At 40.7% G+C, this 20,594-nt stretch overlaps 1 protein-coding gene across 1 annotated transcript in view; it reads left to right on the forward strand.

Annotated features, from left to right (window-relative positions):
* Positions 1-20,316, forward strand: part of LOC308512379 (centriole and centriolar satellite protein OFD1-like) — a gene marked incomplete at both ends in the record, with an annotated part of 92,725 nt that extends 72,409 nt beyond the window's left edge. The window contains 1 exon segment of the mRNA XM_081082147.1: positions 20,308-20,316. Coding sequence (XP_080938273.1) covers positions 20,308-20,316 — 9 coding nt within the window.
* Positions 20,317-20,594: the final 278 nt, after the last annotated feature.

Raw genomic sequence — 20,594 nt, forward strand, 5'->3', positions numbered from 1 at the left:
GATTTCTCAACAGAAACTATGCAGGCCAGAGGGAGAAGCAAGAAATATTTAAAGTGATGAATAGCAAGAACCTATGACCAAGTTTACCCAGCAAAGCTATCATTTCGAATTGAAGGTCAGATAAAGAGCTTCAGTCAAGAATAAGCTAAAAGAGTTTATCACCACCAAACTAGTATTATATGAAATGCTGAAGGGTATTCTTTAAGAAGAGGAAGAAGCCAAAACCGGTTTGGCTCAGTGGATAGCGTCGGCCTGCAGACTGGAGGGTCCCAGGTTCGATTCCGGTCAAGGGCATGTGCCTGGGTTGTGGGCAGGAGGCAGCTGATCGATGTTTCTCTCTCATCGATGTTTCTAACTCTCTATCTCTCTCCCTTCCTCTCTGTAAAAAATCAATAAAATGTATTTAAAAAAAAAAAGAAGAGGAAGAAGAAGGAAAGGGTAAAGATAAAAAATATGAGCATCAAAGTGACAACAAAGATATATCTATCAACAATTGAATCTAAAAATCAAATGAATAAAAAATCTGCTGAACAAATTAAACTGGTGAATGGCATAGAATTAGAGGCATGGAAATGGGACAGACTGACAATTCTTATAGGCAAGGGGATTTGGAGGGATGGTGGGAAGAGATTAGGCAAAGATCTTATATGCATTACCTATGGACACAGACAATAGGATGGCGAGGGCCTGGAGTAGGGTGGGAACTGGGTGGAGGGAAACTATGGGGGGAAAAAAGATGGGCATCTGTAATAATCTCAACAATAAGTATTAATAAATGAAATAAATAAAAAATAAATCCTCAGCAAAATATTAGCATATCAGATCCAACAATATTTTGAAAAGGCTAGAGACCCAAGCACAAAATTTGTGCAAGGGGCCTGGCCCTTGCAGCTGCCTTGGCTTGCCTAGGCCTCACAGTCCTGGCTTCGTCCAGAAGGCCATCTAGAAGGATGCGAGGAAGGTTGTTCAGCTGTCCAGTCCAATTAGCACATTATGCTTTTATTATTAGAGATCATATACCATGATAAAGTGGGATTTATTCCAAGGTTATAAGGCTGGCACAATATTTGCAAATCAATAAGTGTGATACATCACATAAATAAATTGAAAAATAAATACCACATGATCATATCAATAGATGCAGAAAAAGGATTTGATAAAATCAAGCACTCTTTTTTGATAAAAACTCTCAAAAGAGTGGAAATAGAGAGATCATATCTCAACATAATATAGGCCATATATAACAAAACTACACACAACATAATACTGAATGGACAAAAACTAAAAGTGTTTCCCTTAACAAGAGGAATAAGAAAAGGATGTCCACTTTCACCACGCTTACTCAACACTGCATGAATCCATGCATGGTTGGGGTCCCTCTGCCTGTCCAATGATTGGGGCTGATCAGGGCTCTCTCACCCACTTCTGATTGGGGCCAGTAGCTGGAGAGAGACCAAGGGAGGGCTCCAGGGCCTGTCTGGCCTAATCTCACCCAGTCCTAATTGGCGGGACTCAAGCTGCAAATTAACCTAGTGGTCCAAGCATCTGCCCCCTGGTGGTCAGCACATGTCATAGTGACTAGTCGGCCAACTGCACAGTCCGACACTTAGCATATTAGGCTTTATATATATACTAGAGGCCCTGTGCACAAAAATTTGTGCACTTGGGGGGGAGGGGGGTCCCTCAGCCCGGCCTGTGCCCTCTCACAATCTGGGACCCCTCGGGAGATAACAACCTGCTGGCTTAGGCCTGCTCCCAGGTGGCAGAGGGCAGGCCCAATCCCTAGGTGCAGCCCCTGGTCAGGCTCAGAGCAGGGCTGATTAGGGAGTTGGGTTGCTGTCCCCTGTCATGCACAGAGCAGGGCGAATCAGGAGGTTGCAATGCCACCCTCAGTCACGCTCAGGGTAGGTATGATTGGGGGGTTGGGGCACCGCCCCCTGTCACACTCAAGGCAGGGTCAATGGGGAGGTTGCGGCGCCACCCCCTGTCATGCACAGAGCAGGGCCAGTCAGGGGGTTGGGGAGCTCCCCCCTGTCACGCACAGAGCAGGCCCATCAGGGGGTTGGGGCTCCGTAACCTGTCACGCACAGAGCAGGGTCGATCAGGGGTTTGGAGAGCTCTCTTCTGTCACACACAGAGTAGGGCTGATAGGGGAGTTGGGGCGCCACACTCTGTTACACTCAGGGCAGGACCGATCAGGAGGTTGGGGCGCCACACCCTGTCACACACAGAGCAGGGCCGATCAGAGGGTTGGGGTGCCGCACCCTGTCACACACAGAGCTGCAGGGCGATCAGGGGTTTGGGGAGCTCCCCCAATCAGGCACAGAGCAGGGTTGATCAGGAGGTTGGGGCGCCTTCCCCTGTCACAAACAGAGCAGGGCGGATAGGGAGGTTGTGGTCCCGCCTCCTGTCACACACAGAGCCACACAGCAATCAGGGGGTTTGGGCGCTGCCCCCTGTCACGCTGATCCCGGTGCCAGGAGGCCTCGCGGCTCCGCTGATCCTGGTGCTGGGAGGCATATTACCCTTTTACTATATAGGATAGAGGCCTGGTACATGGGTGGGGGCCAGCTGGTTTGTCCTGAAGGGTGTCCTGGATCAGGGTGAGGGTCCTGCTTGGGTGCCTGGTCAGCCTGGATGAGCAGATGATGGCTGTTTTCAGCTGGTCACACCCCGTTCAGGGTGGGGGTCCCCAATGGGGTGCCTGGCCAGTCTGGGTGAGGGGCTGAGGGCCATTTTCAGACTGGCAGGTGACTGAAGCTCCAAACCTCTCCTTTTTTTCTTTTTTTTTTTAATTCTGGGATTTATTTACCTGCTATGGCTGTCACTGGAGCTGAGAGCCGGCTTTAGCTCGGAGGCTTGGCTCCAGCTCTGAGACCTTGGCTGCTGAAAGCATTTATCTGGGTTTGTTTGGGTTCTATAATTGTAACACTTTTGCGGTCCTGCTCGCTCCAGCTCTGACACCTGAAATCAGGTTTCTGGGGATTTTTTAGCTTCTATAATTGCAACATTGTTTCTTAGAGTGCAAGCTCAGAGGCTGGCAGCAGCAGGCGGGGAACGTTGGCTTCCTCCTTCACTGAAGCAAGCCTCCTGTTTGCTTCAGCTGTCAGGCTGCCGGCTGCCATATTGGTTGGCAGTTAATTTGCATATCTTGCTGATTAGCCAATGGGAAGGGTAGCGAAGTTACTGTTAATTACCATGTTTCTCTATTATTAGATAAGACTAGAATCCCAGTGCACAAAATTCATGCAAGGGAGGGGGGGTCCCCTCAGCCCAGCCTGCACCCTCTCCAATCTGGGATCCCTTTCACAATCTTGGACCTCTGGCTCCTAATCGCTCATATGCCTGCCTGCCTGGTTGCCCCTAAATGCCTCCTACTGCCGGCCTGGCCACCCCCAACTGCCCCCATGCTGGCCTGGTTGCCCCCAACTGTGCCCCCTGCCAGCCTGGTCACCACTGATGCCTCCTCCCCCACTGGCCTTGTCGCCCAACGCAGCCTGCTGTTTATTTATTTGGTCATCCCTCACTAACCCCCCTGCCGACCTGGTCACACCATGCGACTGCTTGTTCAGTTGTTTGGTTGTCCCTCACTATCCCCCCTGCTGGCCTGGTCTTGTGAGGGTGTGAGGGTTAATTTGCATATTACATCTTTATTATATAGGAATAGATAGTAACTCAAGGTGCGGAATGCCCCGCATGCACTTTCTCCTGCCCCTGGTCTTGGAGACCGCATGTCTTTCCAAGGCTCTGCTCACCATCATCAGCTGCCACATGAAGTAAATTGAATTGTGTGTGTGTAAACCCTTTGCAGGCTCCATGAATGTGTCTTAACTTAGCTGCAGTTCCAATTACTCCAACATAAGGAGAGACACCCTCATTATCAGGTAACACCATCATGGTAAGACTCCTCCTCAGCCTACTTCAGTGGTTTTAAATAGGCCATGAGTTTCCCTAGATGGTTTGCCTCAGTGAATAGAACCACATCCTGTGGACTGAAGGGTCCTGGGTTTGATTCCAGTCAAGAGCACATTCCTGGGTTGCAGGCTTAATCCCCAGGAGGTGGTGTGTGGGAGGCAGATCGATTCTCTCTCATCATTGATGTTTCTCTCTCTCTCTCTCTCTCTCTCTCTCTCTCTCTCTCTCTCTCTCTCTCTGCCTTCCTCTCTGAAATCAAAAAAAAATATATTAACAAAAATAATAAATAGGCCATTAATCAAATGTTGCTGCTCTCCATCCAGTCCCCTCAAACCCTCTTTTGTCTTTGACCCTCCCCACACACACACTCTGCTAGGGTCTGTAAAATGGGGTCAGGATTTCTACTTCAACCAAGGGCAAAGCTTCCACATGGCCCTCCTTCCCCGCCTGTCTCTGCCCCCAGTCCTGTGGGGTTTCTCTCCTTCCCCTCCATCTAACTTGGTGGGCCCTGCTCTGACCCCTCCTCATGTGACCTCCTGTCTACAGCCTCCCACTTTCTCCTCTGGGAGTGGAGCTCTCCAAAGGCTGTGTGGCAATTGAGGGGAGTTGTGTAGAGTGGGGTGGGGCAGGCAAAGCAGTGTGGGGTGTGCAGTGGTGGAGAGCTGTGTGGGGCAAGCCCAAGCTTTGGAGAAGAGCTGGGGTGACAAGTTACCGGGAGGAGGAGGGAGAGATGTGGTGCTTGTCCCATGAGAGAGGCATTGAGCTCCTCAGCTGCCCCCACCCATTAGCTTTTCTAGACCCCTGCACAACTATCACCCTCCACCCCTTGATGCCTCCACTTCAAGTTTTGGACTCAGTTTCTCTGACAGCCCCACCCCTCTCTCTGTTGCATTCCAGGGGCCCGAAGCTGCACCTTGGCTTTGGGCAGGTATGCCTGGCCTGCCCCCTGTAATGGTGCTACCCACTCTCCTGGAGTAGTTAGTGAAACTTAACAAATAAAAATAAGCATCTCTGAATATTATAAATCGTGCACTGAGAATGCCACAGGCTGCAGAGGGCTCTTGAATCAAGTGCAGCAGCCTCCCCTCCCACTCCATCCCTCCTGGCTCCCACTGCCATCCTCATCCATCCAGCGGCCAAACCCTGGGAGCTTCCTGACAGCTCTCTCCTCACACCTCACTTTCCAGTCCAACCCACCAGCGCCTGCAGCAAGCTAAGTTACTGGTCCGAGCGTCTGCCCATTGGTGGTCAGTGCATGTCATAGAGACTGGTTAAGCTGTCAAACTCCCAGCCAAACTCTAGTCGAGGAAACAATTTGTATATTAGGCTTATATTATATAGGACTAGAGGCCTAGTGCACAAAAATTCATGTATTTGGGTGGGAGGGTTACCTCAGCCCGGCAAATCCTGACCTTTACTTGTGGTAAATAAATAATAAAAAACATAAAGCACATATGTACATACATCGAAATGACGAAACATTTTTTTATAAATAAATGGGAGATGAAGACTAACCACAAAACGGTAAGTCGAGACCTACATAACCCAAGGATTGACTGTATTTAGGTCCGTTCCCCATTTTTTGATTGGATTGTTTATCTTCCTTTTGTTAAGTTGTATGACTTCCTGTAAACTTTGGAGATTAAACCCTTATCTGAAATAACATTGGCAACTATATTCTCCCATGCAGTGGGCATTTTTATTGTTTTGTTGATGGTTTCATTTGATGTGCAGAAGGTTTTTATATTGATGTAGTCCCATTTGTTTATTCCCTTATTAGTTTCCATTGCCCTAGGATCTGTATTGGTGAAGACACTGCTTTGATTATGTTGAGCTATGATTCCTCTATTCCCACTTTGCTGATGGTTTTTATCAAAAATCACGGCATATGTCTGAGATCTTGCTGCCTGTAGATTCCTCTAAGATTTTTATGGTTTCCCATCTTACATTTCAGTCCTTTATCCATTTTCAGTTTATTTTTGGGTACGGTGTACGTTGGTGGTCTAGTTTCATTTTTTTACATGTATCAGTTCAATTTTCCCAACACCATTTATTGAAGAGACTGTATTGATTCCATTGTATGCTCTTGCATCTTTTGTCAAATATTAATTGAGCATACTGGCTTGGGTAGAATTCTGGGTTCTCTATTCTATTCCATTGTTCTATATGTCTGTTCTTGTGCCAGTACTGGGCAGCTCTGAGAACAGTGGCTTTGTAATGTAGCTTGATATCTGGTATTGAGATCCCACCCACTTTGCTCTTCTTTCTCAGGATTGCTGTGGCTATTTGGAGTTTTCTTAATTCTATATGAATTGTTGTTTTCTCTAGGTTGCAAAATATGCTGTTGGTATTTTAATGGGGATTGCATTGAATCTATAGATTGCTTTGAGTAGTATGGACATTTTAATGGTGTTGATTCTACCAATCCATGAACAAAGTGTGTTCTTCTATCTATTTATGTCTTTATCTATTTTTTCAATGTTCTATAGTTTTCTGAGTACAGGTCAATTTCCTCCTTAGTTATCAGCCTGTTGAGATTTTTTGATTCTTCTTGGTTGAGTTTTGGAAGGTCTTATTTTTCTAGAAATGTGTCCATTTCCTCTAGGTTGTCTAGTTTTTCATAGTATTTTTTTTAACAATCCTTTGTATTTCTGTGGGGTCTGTTGTTATTTTGCCTCTTTCATTTCTGATTTTGTTTATCTAGGTCCTATCTCTTTGTTCCTTGGTGAGCCGCCTAGATTTTCATCAATTTTGTTTATTCTTTCAAAGAACCAGCTCTTGGTTTCATTGGCCATATATATTTGGTCTCTAAGTCATTTATTTTTGTTTTGGTCTCTATTATCTCTTTCCTTCTGTTCACTCTGGGCTTTCCTTGCTACTCTCTAATTCTTTATGTTGTAGAGTTAGATAATTTATTAACATTTTTCCTTGTTTATTTTGAGGTAGGCCTGTAGAGCTATAAACTTCCCTCTCAGAACTGCTTTCACTGTGTCCCATAGATTTTGGATTGTTGTGTTTTCACAACAATGGATTGTCATTTGTTTCAAGGATGTTTTTAACTTCTCTTTGATCTCTTTGGCAACCCAATCATTATTTAATAGCATGCTATTCAGCTTCCAAGTGTTTGAATTTTTTTGATTGTTTTTATTGTAGTTGATTTCATTTTTAAAAAAATTCTTTATTACTTAAGGTATTACAAATGTGTCTTCGTCCCCCCCATTAAACCCCTTTTCTCCTCCCCCTCCCCCCACTCATGCTCTCATCCCCCTGTTGTCCGTGTCCATTGGTCTGGCTTATATGCATGCATACAAGTCTTGCCCCCTCCCTTGCCTACTTTCCCTCTGGGGATTAATAGCCTGATCGCTGTTTCTCAGTCTTTGGATCTGTCCCTGTTCATCAGTCTCTGTTGTTCTCTATATTCCACAAATGAGTGAAATCATGAGGTATTTATCTTTCTCTGACTGGCTTATTTCACTTAGCACACTGCTCTCCAGTTCCATCCATTCTGTTACAAAAGGCAAGAGTTCCTTCTTTTTTGCCGCAGCATAGTATTCCATTCTGTAAATCGACCACAGTTTTTTGATCCACTCATCTGTTGATGGGCACTTACACTGTTTCCAAATCTTAGCTATAGTAAAATGTGCTGCTATGAAGATAGGAGTGCATATATCCTTTCTGATTGGTGTTTCTGGCTTCTTGGGATATATTCCTAGAAGTGGGATCACAGGGTCAAATGGGAGTTCCATTTTTAGTTTTTTGTGGAAGCTCCATACTGCTCTCCACAGTGGCTCACCAGTCTGCATTCCCACCAGCAGTGCACGAGAGTTCCTTTTTCTCCACATCCTCTCCAGCACTTGTTGTTTGTTGATTTGTTGATGATAGCCATTCTGACAGGTGTGAGATGGTACCACATTGTCGTTTTGATTTGCATCTCTCATATAATTAGCGACTTTGAGCATGTTTTCATATGTCTTTGGCCTTTTGTATGTCCTCTTTCGAAAAGTGTCTCTTTAGGTCTGTTGTCCATTTTTTGATTGGATTGTTTATCTTCCTATTGTTAAGTTTCATGAGTTCTCTGTAAATGTTGGAGATTAAACACTTATCCGTGATATCATTGCCAAATATCTTCTCCCATGCAGTGGGTCTTCTTGTTGTTTCTTTTATTTCTCTGCTTTTCTTTTTTTATTTTTTTTAAGTTGTTTTATCGCTTAAAGTATTACAAAGAGTATTACATATGTCTCCTTTTTTCCTGCCCTTAACAATCCCCTGGCCTCCTGTACCCCCCACTGTCTTATGTCCATTGGTTATACTTATATTCAAGTCCTTCGGTTGATCTCTTACTCCAACCCCTTCTGCCCCACAACCCTCCCCGGTCTTCCCACTGTAGTTTGACAATCTGTTCGAGGCTGCTCTGCCTCCATATCTATTTTTGTTCATAAGTTTATAATGGTCTTAATTATCCATAAATGAGTGAGATCATGTGGTATTTTTCCTTCATTGACCGGCTTATTTCACTTAGCATAATATTCTCCAGTTCCATCCATGCTGTTGCAAATGGTAAGAGTTCCTTCTTTTTTACACCAGCATAGTATTCCATCATGTAGATGTACCACAGTTTTCTAATCCATTTTTCTACTTATGGGCACTTAGGCTGTTTCCAGATCTTAGCTATGGTGAATTGCACTGCTAAGAACATATGGGTGCATATATCCTTTCTGATTGTTGTTTCTGTTTTCTTGGGATATATGCCTAGAAGTGGCATCATGGGGTCAAATGGGAGTTCCACTTTTAGTTTTTTGAGGAAACTCCATACTGTCTTCCATAGTGGCTGCACCAGTCTGCATTCTCACCAGTAGTGCACGAGAGTTCCTTCTTCTCCACATCCTCTACAGCACTTGTCATTTTTTGATTTGTTGATGATAGCCATTCTGACAGGTGTGAGATGGTACATCATTACTGTTTTGATTTGCATTTCTCTGATGATTAGTGACTTTGAGCATGTTTTCATATGTCTCTTGGCTTTCTGAATGTACTCTTTTGGAAGGTGTCTATTTTGATCATTTGTCCATTTTTGATTGAATTGTTTATCTTCCTTTTGTTAATTTGTAGGAGTTCCCTGTAAATGTTGGAGATTAAATCCTTATCGGAGATAACATTGACAAATATGTTCTCCAATATGGTGGGCTTTCTTGTAGTTTTATTGATGGTTTTCTTTGCTGTGCAAAAGCTTTTTATTTTGATGTAGTCCCATTAGTTTATTTTCTCTTTAGTTTCCAATGCCCTAGGAGCTGTATCAGTGAAGAAATTGTTGCAGCATATGTCTGAGATTTTGTTGCCTTTGGATTCTTCTAGTATTTTTATGGTTTCCCTTCGTACATTTAAGTCCTTTATCCATTTTGAGTTTATTTTTGTGCATGGTGTAAGTTGGTCGTCTAGTTTCATTGTTTTGCCTGTATCTGTCCAATTTTCCCAACACCATTTATTGAGGAGACTATCTTGACTTCATTGTATGTTCTTGCCTCCTTTATCAAATATTAATTTTGCATATTGGTTCGGGTCAATTTCTGGGCTCTATATTCTATTCCATTGATTCTTCTTGTTGTTTTGTTGATGGTTTCCTGTGCCTTGCAAAAGCTTTTTATTTTGATGTAGTTCCATTTGTTTATTTTCTCTTTAGTTTCCATTGCCCTAGGAGCATTATTAGAGATGAAATTCCTTCAGCATATGTTTGCGATTTTGCTGCCTGTGGATTCCTCTAGTATTTTTATGGTTTCCCATCTTACGTTTAAGTCTTTTATCCATTTTAAGTTTATTTTTGTCTATGATGTAAGTTGGTGGTCTAGTTTCATCTTTTTGCATGTATCTGTCCAATTTCCCCAACACCGTCTTGACTCCATTGTATTCTCTTGCCTCCTTTGTCCAATATTAATTGGGCATAGTAGTTTGGGTCGATTTCTGGGTTCTCTAATCTATTCCATTGATCTAGATGTCTGTTCTTGTGCCAGTACCAAGCTGTTTAAGAATGGTGACTTTGTAATACAAGTTATTATCTGGTATTGAGATCCCACCTACTTTGTTCTTCTTTCTCAGGATTGCTGCAGCTATTCGAGGTCTTTTTTTATTCCAGATGAATTTTTGGAACATTTGCTCTAGTTTGTGAAATATGCCATTGGTAATTTAATGGGGATTGCATTGAATGTATAGATTGCCTTGGGTAGTATGGACATTCTGATGATGTTGATTCTACCAATCCATGAAGATGGTATGTTCTTCCTTCTGTTTATGTTTTTCTCTATCTCTATTTTCAGTGCCCCGTATTTTCGCACATAGGTTTTTTACCTCCTTAGTTAAGTTTATTCCTTGGTATCTTAATTTTTTTGGTGCGATGGTAAATGGTATTGCTTTTTTAATCTCACTTTCTATAAGTTCACTATTGGTGTATAGAAATGCCATAGATTTCTTGGTATTAATTTTGTATCCTGCTACATTGCCAATTCATTTATTAAGTCTAATAAATTTTTGATGGAGTCTTTAGAGTTCTCTATGTACAGTATCATGTCATCTGCTAAAATGACAGTCTTACTTCTTTTCCAATTTGGATACCTTTTATTTCTTCTTCTTGTCTGATCGCAAATGCTAGTACTTCCATTACTATGTTGAACAGAAGTGGTGAGAGGGGCATCCCTGTCTCGTTCCTGTTCTTAGGTGGAATGGTTTTAGTTTTTGTCCATTGATTATGATGTTGGCTTTCGGTTTGTCATATATGGCTTTTATTATGTTGGGGTGTGATTTTTCTATTCTTACCTTGCTGAGAGTTTTTATCAAGAAAGGGTGTTGAATTTTGTCAAATGCTTTTTCTGCATCAATTGATATGACTGTGGTTTTTTTCTCTCAATTTGTTTATGTGATGTATTACGTTTATTGATTTGCGGAGATTATACCTTCCTTGCATCCCTGGGATAAAACCTACTTGGTCATGGTGTATAATCTTTCTTATGTATTGCTGGACACGATTTGCTAAGATTTTTGTTGAGGATTTTGGCATCTATGTTCATGAGGGATATTGGCCTGCAATTCTCTTTCATTGTGTTGTCTTTATCTGGTTTTGGTATTAGGGTGATGCTGGCTTCATAGAACGAGCATGGAAGTGTTTCTTCCTCTTGAATTTTTTTGAATACTGTGAGGAGGATAACTTATTTCTTTCTTGAATATTTGGTAAAACTCCTCTGTGAAGCCGTCTGGCCCTGGGCTTTTGCTTGCTGGGAGCTTTTTGATGACTGCTTCAATTTCTTCCATAGTAATTGGCCTGTTGAGATTTTTAGATTCTTCCTGATTGAGTTTTGGAATGTTGTATTTTTCTAGGAATATGTCCATTTTCTCCAGGTTGTCTAGTTTGTTGGAGTAGAGTTGTTCATAGTATTTTCTAACAATCCTTTGTATTTCTGTGAGGTCTGTAGTTATTTCTCCTCTTTCAGTTATGATTTTGTTTATTTGGGTTCTCTCTCTTTGTTTCTTGGTAGCCTGGATAGAAGTGTATCAATCTTGTTTATTCTTTCAAAGAACCAGCTCTTGGTTTTGTTGATCTTTTGTATTGGTTTTTTTTTTTGTCTTTTATCTCCGCTCTGATCTTTATTATTTTCTTCCTTCTTCTTACACTGGGATATTCTTCTTGCTCTCTTTCTAAATCTTTTAGTTGTGGGGTTAAGTAATTTATTCTCATTGTTTCTTGTTTCTTGCAGTAGGCTTGTAGAGCTACGAACTTCCCTCTGAAGACTGCTTTCGCTGTGTCCCATACATTTTGGATTGTTGTGTTTTCATTGTCATTTGTTGCCATGATGTTTTCTATTTCTTCTTTGATCTCTCAGGTAACCCAGTCCTTGTTTAATAGCGTGCTATTTATTCTCCATGTGTTGATTTTTTTTGGATTGTTTTTGTTGTAGTTGATTTCTAGTTTTATGCCAGTGTGGTCTGAGAAGATGCTTGATATTATTTCAATCTTCTTGAATTTGAGGAGACTTTGCCTGTTACCCAATATATGGTCTATCTTTGCAAATGACTAATGAGCACTTGAGAAGAATGTATATTCTGTGGCTTTGGGTGAAATGTTTTGAAGATGTCAATTAATTCCATCTGATCTAGTGAGTCATTTAGGATTGATATTTCTTTGCTGATTTTTTGTTTAGAGGATTTGTCCAATGGTGATAGTGGGGTGTTAAAGTCCCCTACTATGATCAATCTCTCCCTTGATCTCCTCCAGAAGTTTTCTTACATTTTTGGGTGCTCCTATATTGGGTGCGTATGTGTTTACCAGAGCTATTTCTTCTTGTTGGATTGCTCCCTTTAGTATTATGAAGTGGCCTTCCTTATCTCTTTTTATGTCCTTCACTTTGAGATCTAATTTGTCAGATATAAGTATTGCTACCCCAGCTTTTGGTTTTATTTTCATTTCCATTCACCTGAGAAACCTTTTCCATCCCTTTACCCTCAGTCTGTGTTCATCTTTTTTTTCTGAGGTGGGTTTCCTGTAGACAGCAGATATATGGGTCATGTTTTCTTATCCACTCAGTTACCCTATGTCTTTTGATCGGGGCATTTAATCCATTTACATTTAAAGTTATTATTGATAGACACTTGTTTGTCACCTTTTTGTTCTTTACCCCTGTGTTCCTTCTTTGTTTCCTATTTTTTCTTTTTACAGCAGACCCTTTAGCATTTCTTGCATTGCTGGTTTGGTGGTAATAAACTCCCGTAGACCTTTTATGTCTGTGAAGCTCCTGATTTGACTCTCAATTTTGATTGATAGCCTTGCTGGGTACAGTATTCTTGGATTCAGACCCTTCCTTTGCATGACTTTGTATATTTCATTCCATTCCCTTCTTGCCTGATGTGTTTCTGGTGAGAAATCAGTCACTAGTCTGATGGAGGGTCCTTTGTAGTTAACTTTCTGTCTCTGGCTGCTTTTAAGATTCTTGCTTTGTCATTGGTGTTTGCCAATTTAATTATAATGTGCCTAGGAGTCGGTCTTTTGGGGTTCATTTTGTTTCAGACTCTGTGAGCTTCATGGATTTGTGAGTTTTTTCTTCCCTATGTCAGGGAAGTTTTCTGTCATTATTTTTTCAAACAGGTTTTCTACTCCTTGCTCAGTTTCCCCTCCCTCTGGCACCCTTATTATTCGGATGTTCTTTCGTTTTGTGTTGTCCCAGGGTTCTCTTAGGCTCTCTTCCTTTTTTTTATTTTTTTTTCTAGAAGCTACTCTGCTTGGGTATTTTTTTCTACCTTGTCTTCTAGCTCACTGATGCGGTACTCTGCTTCTTCTAGTCTACTTTTGATGCTTTCTATTGAGTTCCTTATAGCAGTGATGTCATTTTTCAATTCTCCTTGGTTTTCATTCATTTCCTCTTGATTATTACACATATTGTTGAATTTGTCTTCCATTCTTTCATCCACCGTATGGCCATTTCTCTGAATTCTTTCTCTGGCAGGTTGCTTGCCTCCATTGCCTCCATTTCGTTTACTTCCTTTTCTGGTGATGCCTGTTTTTCTTTCATATGTGGGCTGCTTCTTTGTTTCACCATGATCCCTCTTCTCCAGATGTTTGGTTATGTAGTTCTCTCTCTGTTGTGTTGAATTAAAGACACAAAATACAACACAACAAGGCACAACATACAAGGAACTGAACACAAATGTATTTACAATATTAATAACCCCTAATAAAGGTGGTCACTGAGAAAAGAGAATTAAGGGATAAGGAAGAAAGAAGAGGAAAAGATAAAAGAGAAAAGGGAAAAAAAGGAGTGCAAAAATGGAATTGGGAAAAGGGAGAAAAAAAAGTAAGAGAGAAAAGACAGAGAATGAAATAGAAGAGGGGAAGAGAGTATTTATATAGAGATAAAACTCCAATAGAACCACCACTCATCCCAACCAATTCCAGCAACAGATCCCTGGAGATGAATGCAAACTAAAAACAACCACTAATATCAAGGGAGGCAAGGAAAAACATAAGCAAGAAAATAACCGGAGAAAAAAATACCAACAGGAAAAGAAAAAGCAAAAGCAAAACAATCTCACAAACAAGCATAAAAAAACCCAATATACTCAACAATCAAGCAAACAAAACTAAACAACAGAGAGAAGAAAAAAATTTGGATAGTGAAGAAAGATAAGAGAGAGGTATATATGGATTTAGAGCAGGGGATTGGAAATTAGATATATAAGTAGGGTGAAATTTAGACAGGGGGTGAAAAAGGAATAGGGAAAATCTAAATCAGGAATAGGGTAAGAGTAACAGGACAACAAAGGGGAAAAGTGAGGAAAAGAGTTTTGGCATAACGGTAAAGTTGAGGTAGAGAAAAATGATGCTAAAAGAACGATGAAAATAAAATAAAGAGAAAATAAAATGACACTTTAAAAAATGGTAAAGTGGTAGTAGTAATAATACTGGTTTAAAATAAAAATGTAGTAATTAAAGAGGTAAAATCAGGTGATGAAAAAAGAAAAAAAATAGTTTCTTAATTAAAAGGTGAAAAAAGAACTAAAAATAAAAATGTACAGTAGTGAAGGTGCTTCAGGTCCTCTACTCTTCTTTCTGGCATGCTTTAGTCCTGCCAGGTTTTCAGGAGGGTGCTGAATTTCCCTGCGATACACTGTTCCTCTGTGTTGTAAACCACAGTCCTGATTTTAAGGCAGGCTGTATTTGTTTCCCAGATTGCCTTTATTTGTATTTACAGAAGAGTCAGTTCTGGATCAGCACCTGGGTGGCAGTGTTTCTGGATAGACCTCCGAGGCTATAAGTCCTCTCTGTCCAGCAGTTAGGGTTTATTTTCCCGATCACACTTAAAACTGGTTTGGGAGCGTCGACTGTCCTAGATCCTGTTCTTTAATTGTTACTCCCACTCTGTTTCCCAGGTTCCACAAAAACAACTTTCCCCTGCAGTCTGTGTGAGTGACCCTGACTGGGCAATCCCATGTACTGGGTTTAATAATCAAACGCAAAGATTTAAGGGGAAGAGAGAGAACAAGAGCCTGAGAAGTTGCGCGAATTCACAACCCCCCACCTTTCAGCTCTGTGCGCAGTCCCTTCCGTGCACCCTCTCTTCCCCAGTGCAAAGTAGCCGGCACACTGGCAAAATCCAAGGCTGCTTTTTTGCATCCAGTCCAGCTATGGACTTATTTTTAGCTTTCCCTTCTGCCAGCAGCCCTGCGGGAGCCCTCCCACACTCACAGATCACGCTGGCCCCAACGGCCGTGGACTTTGTGGGGCTCAGATTTCCCCTGCGCGTATGCATGTTCCTCTCTCCAACCTGAATTGCAAACCACACCTTTAGGGGAAATTTGACCTTTCCATAGAGAGAAGCAGGGATCCTCTAAGTTCATGTAGTCTCGATGCTTGGGATCCGTTGTTTCTGGGTTAGTAGCCGATATCTGGATGCTGTGGATGCCTGGTCTTTTGATGGATATGCTTCCAATAACAGCCACTCAAGATGGCATGGTCTCCAGCAGCTGAGCCAGTGCTCCGGGAGAGATTTCAGCCGCAGTCTCCAACTTTCCCCTTTCTCCGGGAGTCCTCCGCCTTTCCCAGCCGCAAACTGTCTCTCAGCTGAATATCTTCTGCTTATTAGGGCTGTATGTGACCCGTTTCAGCTGCTCACCCTTATCTGCTCCAGGACAAGGCACAGGACATGTCCGTCTATACCTCTGCCATTTTCTTCTCCCCATAAAATTATTTTCTTTGCTACTTCATAACTGTAATTTTGCTACTGTTATGAATCTTAATGTAAATATCTGATATGCAGGATGTATTTTCATTGTTACAAATTGAACATAAAGCATAGTGATTAATCACAAAAACAATATGTAATTATGTTATGTGTTTTCTGATGGTCTTAGGCGACCCCTGTAAAAGGGTCATTTGACCCCCAAAGTGGTCGTGACCCAAAGGTTGAGAACCACTGGTCTAGAAGATCTATCTAGTGTTGTCAGTGGAGAATTAAAGTCCCCTACTATGATTGTATTGCTGTTGACACTCTCCTTTTAAATCCTTCACAAGTTTTCTTTTCTTTTCTTTTTTCATAAATTGGCTGCTACTATAATGGGTGCTTATATGTTTTCCAGGGTTATATCCTCTTGTTGAATCATTCTTTTTAGTATTAGGAAGTGGCCTTCATTGTCTCTTTTTATGGCCTTTATTTTGAAGTCTATTTTGTCAGATATGGATATTGCTCCCCATCTTTTTTCCCCCCAATTTGATTTGTTTGGAAAATATTTTTTCTATCTCTTCACTTTCATCCTGTGTGAGTCCTTGTTCTGAGGTGGGTCCTTATAGAGAGCATATATATGGGTCATGTTTTCTTATCCATTAATCTACCCTATGTCTTTTGGTTGGAGCACTTACATTTAAGGTTATTATTGATAGGTACTTTTTTGTTGTCATTTATATTTTTACTAGAGGCCTGGTGCATGAAATCCATGCCTAACTGGTGATCAGGCCTATCAATGGAGCGACCAGCAGGGCAATCGGGGGTCGCGGGGCCTGATGGCACCCACCTTGGCTGGCCTGAGGCCTATGGGCTGGTGGCAGCTCCTGTATTGAGTATCTGCACCCTGGTGGTCAATGCATGTCATAGCAACCAGTCATTCTGCCAGTCCTTCGCCATTTGGTCTATTTGCATAATATATGAAGAGAGATTACTTTCCTTCATACTTTCCAATTTGGATGCCTTTTATTTCCCTTTATTGCCTAATTGCTCAAATACTATGTTGAATATAAGTGGTGAGAGAGGGAATCCTTGTCTTACACTTCAACTTTCACCATGGAGTATGATATTACATAAAGGTTTGTCATACGTAGCCTTTATGATGTTGAAATAGTTCTCTTCTATTCCTACTTTTATAATTCTTATGTCATCAGTGTTGACTTTTTAAAAATCCTTTCCTTGTATCATGTCCTTTTAATGATTATATTTATTTCCTCTTTATTATGTCAATGTGGTAGACTACATTGGTAGATTTTCTTACATTGAACCTTATTTTCATTCAAGGAATCAATCCCACTTGATCATGGTGAAAAAGATTAAAATATGTTGCTGAATTCAGTTTGCTAGAATTTTGTTAAGAATTTTGTATCATTGTAAATATTGGCTATTGGTCTGTGATTTTACTTGTTGTGGTTTTGTCTGCCTTTGGTGTCAGGGTGATGTAAGATTCATAGAATGAATTAGGAAGTGTTAGGAAGTGATTTTCCTAATCAAGTTTTAAAAACATTTAAGAAGGACTGGTGTTAGTTTTTGAAATTGGTGTTAGACTTTGTAGAATTCTCTGGTGAAGCCATCAGATTCAGAGCTTTGATTTATTGGGAGATATATTCTTATTACTGATTGAAAAGTCTTACTATTTATAGGTCTATTCAGATCTTCTATTTCTTTGTGGTATAGTCTTGGTAATTTTTCTGATTATAGGAATTTGTCCATTTTACCTAAGTTACCCAGTTTGTCAGCGCATATTTGCTCATACAGAGGCAGAAAAATCCCCAGGCAGGTGGAATAGAAAAACTGAGATAAGAAGATTAAATGGGCCAAACACTTTGAACAACTTAAAGCCAGCTAGTAAATCCTAAGACCATATTTTCCCCAACCAAGGACACTTGAGAACCAATGGTTTATACCTCTCCTCCACAAATAGGTAATACATAGCTTAAATCACTCTGGTCAGGAAAAGAGAGAATAGAAAGTCAATTAATGACTTTGTTCTATCTAAACTTAAGGACAAATAAAGTCATGGGGACAATAACAAAATCCCAATTAGATCCAGGTAGACCCAAGATAAAAGTAAAATAGTAAAGCAGACGAAAGAATAATCCATATAGGGTCATTTTAATGCACTAGCATATTTGTAAAGCACCTGAAAAGCTAATGAATATTTTGATGAAATCCCCCCTAAGATTCTCACCCCCAAAGGAAAATTAAACAATCAATCCAATGATATGTGTGGGTTCGCTCTAGACTAGAGAAAGCCCATGCTGTTGTCTGCCAAAAACTTTTTCCTTCCTCCTAAACTCTAAGTGTCCTCATGAGACCTGCAATGGAGAGATCAGTGGGCAGTGGCAGCTCATCCTTGGCTTACCCACTGATCGTGTCTCCAAGGCCCCTTCTTTTCTGACTTCTCAGTGGGATAAAAGCAGCCCCGCCTTGGCTCACTTCTTTCCTATAACATTTCTAGAGAGCTAAGAAAAGAATTGCCTGGGCTCTCTCCTGTTGCTTCTTTTACCCAGAGTCCTTCCTTCATTTCAATATTTACAGCTTTAATAAATGTAATCTCAAAATCACCTGAACTTATTTTGTGAAATCTTTCCTGCATGGCTGGTCTGATGCAAACCTGCTCTGGGCCAGTCCATGTCCAGCAATAACTCTTCTTTTTTTCATTTAAATTCTTTATTGTTTAAACTATTACATAAGTCTCCCTTTTCCCCCATTGACCTCTCCTTAGCTGCCCTCAACGCCACCCCGTCTGTGTCCATTGGTTATGTTCATATACATGTATACAAGTCCTTTGGTTGATCTCTTACCTCCTCACCTTCTGCATTCCCTTATAGGTTGGACAGTCTGTTCGATGCTTCTATGACTCTGGCTCTATTTTTGTTCATTAGTATATGTTGTTCATTATATTCCACAAATGAGTGAGGTCATGTGATATTTATCTTTCTCTGACTGGCTTATTTCATTTAGCATAATGCTCTCTAGTTCCATTCATGCTGCTGCAAATGGTAAGAATTCCTTCTTTTTTTTTTTTTTTACAGCAGTGTAGTATTCCATTGTGTAGATGTACTACAGTTTTCTAATACACTCATCTGGGCACTTAGTCTGTTTCCAAAACTTAGCTATTGTAAATTGTGCGGCTATGAACACAGGGTTGTATATATCCTTTCTAATTGGTGTTTCAGATTTATTGGGATATGTTCCTAGAAGTGGGATTACTGGGTCAAATGGGAGTTCCATTTTTAATTTTTTGAGAAAATGCCATACTGGTTTCGACTGGTTGCATCAATCTGCATTCCCAGCAGCAGTGCAAGTAGGTTCCTTTTACTCCGTATCCTCTCCAGCACTTGTCACTTATTGATTTGTTGATGATAGCCATTCTGACTTGTGTGAGGTTGTACCTCATTATTGTTTTGATTTGTATCTCTCAGATGATTAGTAACTTTGAGCATGTTTTCATATGTCTCTTGGCCTTCTGTACGTCTTCTTTTGAAAAGTGTCTATTTTGGTCCTTTGCCCATTTTTTTAAAAAATATATTTTATTGATTTTCCACAGAGAGGAAGGGAGAGAGATAGAGAGTTAGAAACATCGATGAGAGAGAAACATCGACCAGCTGCCTCCTGCACATCCCCCACTGGGGACGTGCCCGCAACCCAGGTACATGCCCTTGACCGGAATCGAACCTGGGACCTTTCAGTCCGCAGGCCGACGCTCCATCCACTGAGCCAAACCGGTTTCGGCTCTTTGCCCATTTTTTAAATTGGATTATTTATCTTTCCTTTAATAAATTGTATAAATTCCCTGTAAATGTTGGAGATTCAACCCTTATCAGAGGTAACATTGGCAAATGCGTAGGTTCTCCCATGCAGTGGTCTTTCTCGTTGTTTTGTTGATGGTTTCTTTTGCTGTGCAGAAACTTTTCATTTTGATGTAGTCTCATTTGTTTATTTTCTCCTTAGTTTTCCTTGTCCTAGGAGTTTTATCAGTAAACATATTGCTATGAGTTATGTCTGAGATTTTGTTGCCTTTAGAGTCCTCTAGTATTTTTATGGTTTCTGGTTGAACTTTTAAGTCCTTTACCCATTTTGAGTTTATTTTTGTGTATAGTCTAAGTTAGTGGTCTAGTTTCATTTTTTTGCTTCTAATCTGTATAATTTTCTCAACACCATTTATTGAAGAGACGTTTTTCACTCCATTGTATGCTCTTGCCTCCTTTGTCAAATATTAATTGAGCATAATGTCTTGGATCAATCTCTGAGTTCTCTGTTATGTTCATTGGTCTATATGTCTGTTCTCGTGCTTTGTAGTATTTTTGGTATTGTGATCCCTCCAACATTGTTTGTTCTCATAATTGCTGCAGCTATTTGGGGTCTTTTTTTTTTTTTATTCCAGATGAAATTTTGGAGAGTTTGTTCTAGGTATTTGAAGTATGTCGTTGGCATTTTAGAGGGGATTGCATTGAATCTATAGATTACTCTGGGTAGTATGGACATTTTAATGATGTTGATTCTACCAACCTATGAACATGGTGTATTCTTCCATTTGTTTATGTCTCCCTGTATCTCTCTCTCTCTCTTTTTTTTTTCAGCGTCCTGTAATTTTCTGAGTACAGGTGTTTTATCTCTGTGGTTAAATTCCTAGGTATCATAATGTGTTGTTTGCAATGGTAAATGGAATTGTTTTTATTAGTTTCTCTTTCTGTGAGTTCATTGTTGGTATATAAAAAAGCAATAGATTTCTGGGTGTTAATTTTGTATACTACTACACTGCCAAATTCATTAGTTCTAGTAGTTATTTTTGATGGAGTCTTTAGTGTTTTCTATGTACAATATCATGTCGTCTGCAAATAATGACAATTTTACTTCTTCTTTTACAATTGGGATGCCCTTATTTCTTTTTCTTGTCTGATTGAAATGGCGAGCACTTCC

The sequence above is a fragment of the Myotis nattereri genome (assembly GCF_964212035.1).
Source record: "Myotis nattereri genome assembly, chromosome: Y".
Taxonomy (NCBI): Eukaryota; Metazoa; Chordata; class Mammalia; order Chiroptera; family Vespertilionidae; genus Myotis; species Myotis nattereri.